Raw genomic sequence first — 14,537 nt, 5'->3', positions numbered from 1 at the left:
AAAATTTTGAATTTTATATTGGGACGTTGTACAATACTATGCTTGGAAATTTTACATGAACTTCTGACCCTTATTCTTGATTGTTTGTCCTTGTCAAGCAAGACTAGTTCACATTCTATAAAAAGAGATAGCAATAATAATTCAAGGGATTATTAGTGACCGTGGTCAAGTCAAAACATAGATAAAATGTCAAAATAAATTCTACAAATCTAAAAATTTAGGAAAACAGAAACTTATTTCCTGGAGAATTCATGTCTCACATCAGTTTGTATGGAACATACTATTTTTATTTAACATTTCCCCGAGTGCCGAATTCAATGGCGGAATGTCAAAGTGCCACGAATATTTCAGGCGGCAGAATTGTGTGTTCCAGTATTAAATAATTAATAATATATTATTTTCTTTACAACTTATTGAGGTTTCTATCAAATTAGATTTGAATCCCAATCGAAAACGAATGGCCATTAAAACTCATTTCAGTCCTAAGAACCGGTGACCAATGCTAATAGACGCTTCTTTTTATCTGTAGTGGATGTCTATGTGTAACTAAACACTTTTCTTAATATTACACTTTTTGTTTCATGGAAATTCCTCTATTAGTTTCTGAGATTTTGGAATTTGAAATCAGTGATTACTTTGAGGGCCTAACCTCTTCCATGGACACCACTGCATACAAAAATTAATATTTCCGAAAATGCTGCTTGGACAATTTTGGACCTTAAACAAGACTTATACTACATCCTTTTCTTAATACTAAATTTTTAGTTTCACGGAAATCCCTTTATTAGTTTTTGAGATTTTGGACTTGGAAATTAGTTGACACCTTGAAGGACAAACCTCTTCCTCAGAGACCACTAGATAAAAAAATTTATATTTCTGAAAATAGTGCTTGGACAATTTTAGACCTTAAATATGACTTGTAGTACATCTTTTTCTTAATACTACACTTTTAGTTTCATGGAAATCCCTCTATTAGTTTTTAGGATTTTGGACTTTGAAGTGAGTGAGCACCTTAAAGGCCAAACCTCTTTCTTGGAGACCACTGGATAAAAAAATTATTATTTCTGAAAATAGTGCTTGGACAATTTTAGACCTTAAACAAGACTTGTACTAAATCCTTTTTTTAATACTACACTTTTAGTTTCATGGAAATCCCTCCATTAGTTTTTAAGATTTTGGACTTTGAAGTGAGTGAACACCTTAAAGGCCAAACCTTTTTCTCGAAGACCACTGGATAAAAAAAATTTATATTTCTGAAAATAGTGCTTGGACAATTTTAGACCTTAAACATGACTTGTACTACATCCTTTTTTTAATATCACAGTTTTTGTTTCATGGAAATCCTTCTATTAATTTTTGAGATTTTGGACTTGGAAGTTAGTTGACACCTTGAAGGACAAACCTCTTCCTCAGAGACCACTGGATAAAAAAAATTATATTTCTGAAAATAGTGCTTGGACAATTGTAGACCTTAAACAAGACTTGTACTACATTCTGTTCTTAATATCACACTTTTTGTTTCATGGAAATTCCTTTATTAATTTTTGAGATTTTGGACTTGGAATTTAGTTGACACCTTGAAGGACAAACCTCTTCCTCAGAGGCCACTGGATAAAAAAATTCATATTTCTGAAAATAGTGCTTGGACAATTGTAGACCTTAAACAAGACTTGTACTACATTCTGTTCTTAATATCACACTTTTTGTTTCATGGAAATTCCTTTATTAATTTTTGAGATTTTGGACTTGGAATTTAGTTGACACCTTGAAGGACAAACCTCTTCCTCAGAGGCCACTGGATAAAAAAATTTATATTTCTGAAAATAGTGCTTGGACAATTGTAGACCTTAAACAAGACTTGTACTACATTCTGTTCTTAATATCACACTTTTTGTTTCATGGAAATTCCTTTATTAATTTTTGAGATTTTGGACTTGGAATTTAGTTGACACCTTGAAGGACAAACCTCTTCCTCAGAGACCACTGGATAAAAAAAATTATATTTCTGAAAATAGTGCTTGGACAATTGTAGACCTTAAACAAGACTTGTACTACATTCTGTTCTTAATATCACACTTTTTGTTTCATGGAAATTCCTTTATTAATTTTTGAGATTTTGGACTTGGAATTTAGTTGACACCTTGAAGGACAAACCTCTTCCTCAGAGACCACTGGATAAAAAAATTTATTTTTCTGAAAATAGTGCTTGGACAATTTTAGACCTTGAATAAGACTTGTACTACATCCTTTTTTTAATACTACACTTTTAGTTTCATGGAAATCCCTCCATTAGTTTTTAAGATTTTGGACTTTGAAGTGAGTGAACACCTTAAAGGCCAAACCTTTTTCTCGAAGACCACTGGATAAGAAAATTATTATTTCTGAAAATAGTGCTTGGACAATTTTAGACCTTAAACAAGACTTGTACTACATCCTTTTTTTAATATCACAGTTTTTGTTTCATGGAAATCCTTTTATTAATTTTTGAGATTTTGGACTTGGAAGTTAGTTGACACCTTGAAGGACAAACCTCTTCCTCAGAGACCACTGGATAAAAAAATTTATATTTCTGAAAATAGTGCTTGAACAATTGTAGACCTTAAACAAGACTTGTACTACATTCTGTTCTTAATATCACACTTTTTGTTTCATGGAAATTCCTTTATTAATTTTTGAGATTTTGGACTTGGAATTTAGTTGACACCTTGAAGGACAAACCTCTTCCTCAGAGACCACTGGATAAAAAAAATTATATTTCTGAAAATAGTGCTTGGACAATTGTAGACCTTAAACAAGACTTGTACTACATTCTGTTCTTAATATCACACTTTTTGTTTCATGGAAATTCCTTTATTAATTTTTGAGATTTTGGACTTGGAATTTAGTTGACACCTTGAAGGACAAACCTCTTCCTCAGAGGCCACTGGATAAAAAAATTTATATTTCTGAAAATAGTGCTTGGACAATTGTAGACCTTAAACAAGACTTGTACTACATTCTGTTCTTAATATCACACTTTTTGTTTCATGGAAATTCCTTTATTAATTTTTGAGATTTTGGACTTGGAATTTAGTTGACACCTTGAAGGACAAATCTCTTCCTCAGAGACTACTGGATAAAAAAATTTATATTTCTGAAAATAATGCTTGGATAATTGTAGACCTTAAACAAGACTTGTACAACATTCTGTTCTTAATATCACACTTTTTGTTTCATGGAAATTCCTTTATTAATTTTTGAGATTTTGGACTTGGAATTTAGTTGACACCTTGAAGGACAAACCTCTTCCTCAGAGACCACTGGATAAAAAAATTTATATTTCTGAAAATAGTGCTTGGACAATTTTAGACCTTGAATAAGACTTGTACTACATCCTTTTTTTAATACTACACTTTTAGTTTCATGGAAATCCCTCCATTAGTTTTTAAGATTTTGGACTTTGAAGTGAGTGAACACCTTAAAGGCCAAACCTTTTTCTCGAAGACCACTGGATAAGAAAATTATTATTTCTGAAAATAGTGCTTGGACAATTTTAGACCTTAAACAAGACTTGTACAACATTCTGTTCTTAATATCACACTTTTTGTTTCATGGAAATTCCTTTATTAATTTTTGAGATTTTGGACTTGGAATTTAGTTGACACCTTGAAGGACAAACCTCTTCCTCAGAGACCACTGGATAAAAAAAATTATATTTCTGAAAATAGTGCTTGGACAATTGTAGACCTTAAACAAGACTTGTACTACATTCTGTTCTTAATATCACACTTTTTGTTTCATGGAAATTCCTTTATTAATTTTTGAGATTTTGGACTTGGAATTTAGTTGACACCTTGAAGGACAAATCTCTTCCTCAGAGACTACTGGATAAAAAAATTTATATTTCTGAAAATAATGCTTGGATAATTGTAGACCTTAAACAAGACTTGTACAACATTCTGTTCTTAATATCACACTTTTTGTTTCATGGAAATTCCTTTATTAATTTTTGAGATTTTGGACTTGGAATTTAGTTGACACCTTGAAGGACAAACCTCTTCCTCAGAGACCACTGGATAAAAAAATTTATATTTCTGAAAATAGTGCTTGGACAATTTTAGACCTTGAATAAGACTTGTACTACATCCTTTTTTTAATACTACACTTTTAGTTTCATGGAAATCCCTCCATTAGTTTTTAAGATTTTGGACTTTGAAGTGAGTGAACACCTTAAAGGCCAAACCTTTTTCTCGAAGACCACTGGATAAGAAAATTATTATTTCTGAAAATAGTGCTTGGACAATTTTAGACCTTAAACAAGACTTGTACTACATCCTTTTTTTAATATCACAGTTTTTGTTTCATGGAAATCCTTTTATTAATTTTTGAGATTTTGGACTTGGAAGTTAGTTGACACCTTGAAGGACAAACCTCTTCCTCAGAGACCACTGGATAAAAAAATTTATATTTCTGAAAATAGTGCTTGAACAATTGTAGACCTTAAACAAGACTTGTACTACATTCTGTTCTTAATATCACACTTTTTGTTTCATGGAAATTCCTTTATTAATTTTTGAGATTTTGGACTTGGAATTTAGTTGACACCTTGAAGGACAAATCTCTTCCTCAGAGACTACTGGATAAAAAAATTTATATTTCTGAAAATAATGCTTGGATAATTGTAGACCTTAAACAAGACTTGTACAACATTCTGTTCTTAATATCACACTTTTTGTTTCATGGAAATTCCTTTATTAATTTTTGAGATTTTGGACTTGGAATTTAGTTGACACCTTGAAGGACAAACCTCTTCCTCAGAGACCACTGGATAAAAAAATTTATATTTCTGAAAATAGTGCTTCGACAATTTTAGACCTTGAATAAGACTTGTACTACATCCTTTTTTTAATACTACACTTTTAGTTTCATGGAAATCCCTCCATTAGTTTTTAAGATTTTGGACTTTGAAGTGAGTGAACACCTTAAAGGCCAAACCTTTTTCTCGAAGACCACTGGATAAGAAAATTATTATTTCTGAAAATAGTGCTTGGACAATTTTAGACCTTAAACAAGACTTGTACAACATTCTGTTCTTAATATCACACTTTTTGTTTCATGGAAATTCCTTTATTAATTTTTGAGATTTTGGACTTGGAATTTAGTTGACACCTTGAAGGACAAACCTCTTCCTCAGAGACCACTGGATAAAAAAAATTATATTTCTGAAAATAGTGCTTGGACAATTGTAGACCTTAAACAAGACTTGTACTACATTCTGTTCTTAATATCACACTTTTTGTTTCATGGAAATTCCTTTATTAATTTTTGAGATTTTGGACTTGGAATTTAGTTGACACCTTGAAGGACAAATCTCTTCCTCAGAGACTACTGGATAAAAAAATTTATATTTCTGAAAATAATGCTTGGATAATTGTAGACCTTAAACAAGACTTGTACAACATTCTGTTCTTAATATCACACTTTTTGTTTCATGGAAATTCCTTTATTAATTTTTGAGATTTTGGACTTGGAATTTAGTTGACACCTTGAAGGACAAACCTCTTCCTCAGAGACCACTGGATAAAAAAATTTATATTTCTGAAAATAGTGCTTGGACAATTTTAGACCTTGAATAAGACTTGTACTACATCCTTTTTTTAATACTACACTTTTAGTTTCATGGAAATCCCTCCATTAGTTTTTAAGATTTTGGACTTTGAAGTGAGTGAACACCTTAAAGGCCAAACCTTTTTCTCGAAGACCACTGGATAAGAAAATTATTATTTCTGAAAATAGTGCTTGGACAATTTTAGACCTTAAACAAGACTTGTACTACATCCTTTTTTTAATATCACAGTTTTTGTTTCATGGAAATCCTTTTATTAATTTTTGAGATTTTGGACTTGGAAGTTAGTTGACACCTTGAAGGACAAACCTCTTCCTCAGAGACCACTGGATAAAAAAATTTATATTTCTGAAAATAGTGCTTGAACAATTGTAGACCTTAAACAAGACTTGTACTACATTCTGTTCTTAATATCACACTTTTTGTTTCATGGAAATTCCTTTATTAATTTTTGAGATTTTGGACTTGGAATTTAGTTGACACCTTGAAGGACAAACCTCTTCCTCAGAGACCACTGGATAAAAAAATTTATATTTCTGAAAATAGTGCTTGGACAATTTCAGACCTTAAACAAGACTTGTACTACATCCTTTTCTTAATATCACACTTTTTGTTTCATGAAAATCCCTCTATTAGTTTTTGAGATTTTGAACTTAGAAGTTAGTTGACACCTTGAAAGACAAACCTCTTTCTCAGAGACCACTGGATAAAAAAAATTATATTTCTGAAAATAGTGCTTGGATAATTTTAGACTTTAAATAAGACTTATACTACATACTATTCTTAATATTACGCTTTTAGTTACATGGAAATCCCTCTATTAGTTTTTAAGATTTTGGACTTTGAAGTGAGTGAGCACCTTAAATGCCAAACCTCCTTCTTGGAGACCACTGGATAAAAAAATTTATATTTCTAAAAATAACGCTTGGACAATTTTAGACCTTAAACAAGACTTGTTTTACATCCTTTTTAAAATATTACAGTTTTAATTTCATGGTAATTTCTCTATCCTTAATGAGATTTTCAAGTTTGAAGTGAGTGACTACCATGAAGGCTAAACTTCTTCCTCGGACACCACTGCATAAAAAAATTAATATTTTTGAAAATATTGCTCGAACTAATTAAGGCCTTTAACAAGACTTATAGTCCATTATTTTCTTCAGATCATACTTTTAGTTCCACGATAATCCCTCTATTAGCTTATGAGATTTAAGATTTTGAAGTGAGTGAACGCCTTGAATCTCTTTTCAACTTGAAACCCTTTTCAAAGAGTTCGGTCACAACTTTTTTAATACTAAATGCATCGTGTACTCTCACAATCATTCAGCAATTTACTTATAATTTAGTACGATTTTTTTAAAGTCTAAAGGTAATAAAAAGAAAACTTACCAACAACATTGAGCGTAATAAAATGGCTCATTTTCGGTTCAGTACTGACTTGGCACTCATACTGTCCAGCGTCCCTGGCCTGAACGTATTTCACCTGTAACGTCCAGGTCTCGGTCGATTCCACTAAAAACGCCTGGAATCGGTCGTCGGCTATAAAAGTGTACCGATCCACCGTAAGTATATGGGCATCCCTTTTCCTAATCCAGGATACCGATTTGTTCCCGAGTTGTTTGACCTTGCAGGGCAAATAGGCGTGGGTCCCGAGCTGCGTGGTGATATTAGTGGCTGTCGTAGGGTCAAAGTAAGGGCCAGTATATAACCCTGTAAACCTTTTTACTGCGTGGGCCGCCTCTCCACCAGAAAACACTGAAAAAAAAATAAAATGAAAATTATGAGTTGAGTGATCAATGCATAAATTTAATGGATATGACGCCCCCATTCTTAATGTAACTAAAACGAGGATTAATCCCTTCGAAAATATATGTCGTAGCCATTCCCTTGGTATTATTTATTTGTTAGGGCACACGCCTATCAAGTTTCCTTTTGGATTCCTAAATAGGGTAACCCTTATGGAGATATTTCGAAACGAAAATAACATTTCTATAAATTTTTGGTATCAATGGCATATTATGTTTGTAAATCTCTTAGGTGTTGAATATGTTTATATAAAAATAGCAGCGTATTGATTTATAATATAAAGAAATATTTCTTAATAATAGAAAACAGCTGTAGCAATTTCCGAACAAAAATGTTCCATTCAATGGTTTAAATATTTAAAACAAAAAACGCGTTTGAAATTCCAAATTCATCGTTATCCGCTCCGAATCTAAGTAAGCGGCAAAGTGGCATAAAAAAAATACAATTCAAAGACACCATTTTAATATACTCCACCTTAGTCACGAACGGCATGGAAAAAAAAATGAGAGCTTTCATATTAAAATTTTCCGTTTCAACCCCGGAGATCATGCGATGACGAGAATATTTTACGTGCTCCAACATAATGTTTAATATCGGTACGATGTTTTGCCAGAACAAAAGCTCTCGCTCGTATTACTTTTATCTTTTAAGGGGGTTAGTAAACTTGTGACATAAAATTAAATTTTATCCATTTGCTCCTCTACACGCGAGAAACTTAAATTATTTTATTTAATACTTTCAGCTACCGTCTAATAAGTAATTCCCGTTTTTGTGATTTTCATATATAGTCGTCTGATATAAAGACACGTCACATGTAAATCAAACGAGTAAAAAATTCCACAATTAAACATTTTTTTTAAATACATGTATTTATGCAAAAGATAAGTTATTAGAAAATATCACGAGTGTGCAATAAAATTATGCATTCAATATAATCTACAATTGAATTTAAAAAATATATTACCGCTGATAAATAACTAGATGTCTAAGTTATTGTGAAAAATCTTAAATTAATTTAAAAAAAAATATTATTAATAAGGGATCGTAATAAGAAAATCCTGTTTTTGTGATTTTCAAATATTAACAATAAATTGGTTTAATGAAAAATTAATAGAACAGATATTTATCATATCATAAAAAAATAACGCGTATATATTAAGATTATGCAATAATTAATGTATGCATTATATATATACAATTAAACCAATGAAAATACTCAAATTCAACTTTTTTTAAAAACATAATAATTTTTTTTTTAATAAATTATAAAAAACTTGTTACTATGAGAAATCCCTAATTAATTTTTTTCACAAGCATTTTCAGTAGTAAGACAATCCCAGCTTTGAGTTCAAATATTAACAAAAAAATCACTTCATGGAAAATTATTATAAAAGATATTTATTATGTTATAAAGAGAAATGTCACGCGTATATATGAAGGTTATGCATTTAATATACTAATCGATACATGCATGAGTCAAACAGTTGAAAAGAAATGTTAAAAAATATTATGGTACCGGTAATAAATTAACAATTGCTGTACATTTTTACTTCATAGATGATGGAAACAAAAGGTTATCTAAACGTGAAAATTCCCAAATAAAAAAATCATATATTTAGGTAAAATTTGAATTACACAAAACCGTCATGCGTGTAAATTGAATATAACTAAAAAATTAAATGTTAAAATGTATTATATTAACTGTGGTTGACTAGGAATTTTTGTAAATTTGTTACTCCTAGATGTATGGAGTGTTACTGTAAAAAATCCCAAATAAAATTATTTACAATTATTTAAAAAGAATAGTAACAAAAAAATGCTTTACATTATTTCAAATATTAATAGACAAATGGCTTAAAGACTAATTAATATAATAGATAGTTATTTTGCCATAAAGAGAAAGGTTCTGCGTATAAATCAAAATTATGATAAAATAATTGAAATGAAATGTTATGGCATCTGTAATAAATAATTAATTTTTGTACATTTTTGCCCTCATAGAAGTAAAAACGTATGTAAGGGTGAAATTTTATAGATTAAAAATTGATATAATGGGTCTACCAAGAGAAGTGATAGAAGTTTAGTGGGTACGCATGGGTTTCATGTACGCAAAATGGTATGTGTCAAAACGCGGATCAAGCGTCAGTTGTGTTAGGTACACTTTGACATTTCATAATGAATCGTTTAAGTCAAAAGCAACGTATAGCTATCGTGAAAAGGTATTACGAAAATGCGCAATCGGTTAGAGCGTGTTATCGTGCTCTTAGAGAAGATTTTTGCCATCGTGGACGGCCTTCTGAGCTTGCAATAAGGCGCACAATTAATAAGTTCTTCTGGAGAATAAGCCACCAACGCGACAAAAAAGTGCAAGGACCGCTGTAAGAGAAAGTGTTGACGCGAATAACAATGTTTTGTCTGTTTTGCGCCGTTCTCAGCAATTAGGCATTTCACCAATGTCTCTGTGGAGCATTTTGAAGAAAGACTTAGACCTACATCCATATAAGATGGTTCTAACTCAAGAATTGAAGCCTGCTGACCATGGTTTGCGAAAAACGTTTACCGACTGGGCCCTGTTGCAGTTGGAACAAAATGCCGATTTTGGGAAACAAATCATCTTTTCAGATGAAGCCCATTTTTGTCTTAGTGGCGTTGTCAATACGCAAAATTGCCGCTTCTGGTGTCAAAACAATCCCCAGAAATTAGTACAGGTGCCATTAAACCCGTTAAAAGTGACTGTGTGGTGTGGTTTGCATGTCGGTGGAATTATCGGTCCATATACTTTTTTGAGGATGCAGGGGGGCGTACTGTGACAGTCAACGGAGAGCGCTACCGCGACATGATAACAAACTTTCTTTGGCCTGCAATTGATAGTGGAGGCCACCAAGGTCCTGTGATCTTACTCCCCTGGACTTTTTTCTTTGGGGATATGTGAAGTCGAAGGTGTATTCTAACAATCCCCAAACCATCAATGAGTTGAAAGTTAACATAACTAGGGTTATTCGCGAAATTCAGCCCAACTTGTTAGAAAAAGTGATTGAAAATTGGGTTCATCGTCTAAACGTCTGCCGCCGTAGCCGAGGTGGACATCTTAATGATATTTTGTTTAAAACGTAATAAACTACAATATGAAACATCAATCATAGAAATTAACCAATTCGTTTTTATTTTTTAGCAATTTAAACTTATATCATTTTTATTGGTAGACCCTATATTTAGGCACAATTTTAAAGAAACGCCACGTGTGTACATTAAAATTATGCATCAAAGTTAACACTACATGTTAAAGGAATATTATATTAACGGTGATAAATTAAGAATTCATATAAATTTTACACCTCTCGATATACGGATTGGCAAATCTAGAAGTTACAATGAAAAATCATAAATTAGTTTTTTTTTATTATTAATTAAAAGTGGCATTAGTAAGAAAATCTTGTTTTGGTCATTTTAAAATATTACTAGAAATCTGACCTAAATGATTAATAGTCACTAATCAACTGAGATAAAGAGAAACGTCATGCGTATACATTATGGTTATGCATTTAAAAGACTAATCGATATATGCATGGAAAATAAGCCAAAAAGGTTATGTAAGGGTGAAAATCCCCATATTTAAAATTTCATATATTTGAGCATAGTTAAAATTACAATTAAAAAAAATCCATAAAAATTATGGTTAGAATATAACTTAATAACTAAACTAGAAAAATATTACACACGTATACACAAACACACTTATCGCTAAAAGAATAATTATATAATGTATGCATTAAATATGTCAAACGAGAGAAAATTCTTAAATTCACCTTTTTTTAACCACTTAAACACAGCTTAAGTTATAAAGAAACGTCACGCGTGTACATTAAAATTATGCATTAAAATTATATTTGATTACGGATTCTTCTACACTCCTCGATTGACAGATTCTTACGTATCCTAGGTATGATGAAGCCAAAATATTAAGTATAATATCTATGTTAAAAGTTAAGAATTCTCTCAGGGGTACACCATTAATATATAAGAAATCGTGCAGTTTTTATCCTGGTCAACAGATGTAGTGCGTCCCAAATGCCCAGCCCAATTCTTAAACAGATGTTTGATAAAATTCAACAATTTATCTAAGAATGTTAAAAACTGTGAAATTTTAACCGGTTTAAAGAGCTTTTGAAAAAATCTATTTAAAGTTATTAAATGATCCTCTATTATTTCGTACAAGTAGCTATTGGGTAATTTCTTAAATTATAATCATTGTAATTTGTTTTTTATTGAATTTTAACCTAGCTCCTTGACGGAGTATTTATAATACGAGCCAAGCATGCGATGCAACAATTTTATATATCTATAGCACATTTTTGTTAAATAAATATAAATTATGACTGAATAGGATAAAATTTATAGAAGGTGGCCCCATCATAAAATCCGCAACATTTTAACATACTCCCTAAATGTAAAAACTTAAATTGAATCCCCGAAGTTAACATCCTCGCTTGCCGTCATATCGTGAACTTTTTATGTTTTGATATTTGACAATATAATCACCGGGAAAGACTTCTCGCCATCTTTGATTTGATAAGTTTTTTAATTAAAGGCGCCAAACACACAGTGGGAGTTTCAAAGGGTATAATAAAAGACCCTCGTGTTTTCTGTTAAAACTTCTCCACGGCCCATTGTCCTTGTATTTCAACTAAATTATTTTGAAATATAGGCGCGAGTAATAATTTCGGTTCTTGTTTCTCTCCTTTACTCTTAAATTTCACTTTTAGGCTTAATATTCATTAAAAGTTCGCAAAGGAAAAACTTCGTAAAATTCGGAGAGGACTTTAACCTTTACAAGCTTACCGCATTGATAACTGAACAAAATAAACCTGAAGTAGTTGAATGATTAATCCAGAACAATAAAAAAAACTCAAAGCAAACCGGTTTTGTGCTCAAAACTTAACTGACAAAGAAACATCAAGCTTTTGCATTCGCCAACGAACTTATATGGCTCGCTGCAGTTATTCCACCGTGGAAAAACTCCATAGCCAAGCATTTAAGTAAGTGAAGTTTATTGCATATAAAACACTTTTATATCAAACGTTACGGTTAAGGTTGTAAGAGGAAAATGCAGTACTCGTGGTTCAGAACGTTGGCTGTGCCGTGCTTAGAAAAACGAATGCTGATTTAGCCAATTTACCGCATTGTTATATGAGAAAAATTGTTCTTCTCTTAAAATCGAGTCGAAATTTTAAATGCAAAAGTGACGTCTGCTTGTGTTTCACTATTTATTTGAAAGATTGTTATTAAGGAATTAGGAGATTAGGCTGGTATTTATGCATAACTTAAATGCATTTGATACTCACATATTTTAAATTCATAAAGAAAATACAAAATTAAAAGTACCTAAATTTTATTTAATTTAGGAATTGCTAAAGATGCTTATAGCAGTATGCTCATCCGCTGTAATAAATATAATAACTATTACTTTTTTTTAAAATTTAATATGATATTTTTTTCAAGGCAATAGTGCATAATTTTAATGAACAGGTGTAACGTTTTCTTATATCTTAAATTCAAGCTATCTCTATCCGATGATTATAGTAAATTTTTCTATGAGTATTCCAAGATCTCTTAATAGAATTTCTCCAAGGCATCCCTTGAACAGTTGCATAGAATACATGAACATGATTCTTATTATATGATTCGTCTCGTTAAGTTATTCTTATTCATATTTTAGTCTTTATTAGTTCAGAATTTTCGATTTTTATTCGTTGGTCAAAAATTGGTAATTTATTACGAGTAATATTTTCAAACGTTTAATTTTTAATAATATTTGATGCATTATCTTAATGCATACATGTGACGTTGCTTTATCGGAGATTTTAAATTCATAAAAAATGCTCAATTTAAAAATAAAAAAAATTTATTGAATTTTGGAATTGCTTTAAATGCTCTTTTTGTATTATTAAATGCAAACATAAACTCAAAATTATTAATTATAAGTTATTTATTAATTTTTTTTGTATACGTATTATTTATTAAAACTGTTTATAGCAGCATGCTCATTTTTTGCACTAATTAGTATAATTGTTACTTTTATTTGATGTAATATATAATAAATTCTTAACACATTTTGAAGCATTATTGATGCATAATTTTAACGTAGACGAGTGACGTTTTTTTATATTTTAAATTCTTGTTTTAAATTCATTTGAGCTCACTGTAAGACAAATTATCTCTGGATTATAGGAAACTTATCTAGGAATATTCCAGAGCATCCCTTGAATGAGTTACATATAATTCATGAATATTTTACTTATGATTTTGTTGCATGAATTAAAAAACATTTTGTAAATATCTATGCATAACTTAAATGGATATGACTCCTATTAAAAATTTTACTCTTTTTTATTTCGAAATTTTTGATTTTGCATAGTTGCATAGTTGCATAGTGTTCTATGACCATCTTGCAAATTCCAAAATTTCTAATTGAAAAGCGCTAATTTATTACGAGTAATATTATTATGAAACGTGCATCATAAATGCATAATCTTAATGTAGACGAGTGACATTTTATATCATGTTTTTAATACTGAGAACTGCTTGAACTTATTGCAAATTGCATTTTAACTTTTTAAATTACATTAAAAAATTTCATAGGAACTTGGTCAATAATCATAATGTTTTGCATAATTTATTAGTATATGCTAGACGTTTTTTTTGTTAGAAGCAACATAAGCTTGCACTAAACTGTCGGTATCTACTAGAATTAAATGAAACGTTTAAAATAGATAAAAAGCGGCGGTTTGTTCCGTACTAGACCTTAAAAATACCGTGTTTTATACGTCGGGGTGAAAAAGTTTTATGTGAGCGCCGTGACCTAAAAAGAAATTCCGTACAAAGCGAAACTAGCATACAGTTTCAGCGAGGAAGAGCCAATTGTGTGTTGTTGCAATTTGTGGTTTCTTGAAACCCGGCGCTGATTCCCGCGCCTTAATAAAATACCGAAATAGAGCAAATTGTTCAGTTTGATATGTAGCAAGTTGCAGCCCCGAGATATTGTCAATAAATAGAAAAAGGAAAATATAAAGTGCGGGGCGGGAAATTTCAATCAACTTTTTCCCGCAAATGTAGCATCTTTACTCGA

General features: G+C 30.9%; 1 protein-coding gene across 2 annotated transcripts in view; it reads right to left on the bottom strand.

Moving 5' to 3' along the window:
• LOC126749229 (hemicentin-2-like) overlaps nt 1-14,537 on the bottom strand; it is a 432,747-nt gene that overhangs the window by 19,190 nt on the left and 399,020 nt on the right. For both annotated transcript variants that reach the window (XM_050458926.1, XM_050458925.1), the window contains one exon: nt 6,995-7,360. In XM_050458926.1, coding sequence (XP_050314883.1) covers nt 6,995-7,360 — 366 coding nt within the window. The remainder of the gene's footprint in view (nt 1-6,994; nt 7,361-14,537) is intronic.

Source organism: Anthonomus grandis, chromosome 22 (assembly GCF_022605725.1).
Source record: "Anthonomus grandis grandis chromosome 22, icAntGran1.3, whole genome shotgun sequence".
NCBI classification, from domain to species: Eukaryota; Metazoa; Arthropoda; class Insecta; order Coleoptera; family Curculionidae; genus Anthonomus; species Anthonomus grandis.
This window is presented reverse-complemented; position numbering and strand designations above follow the sequence as displayed.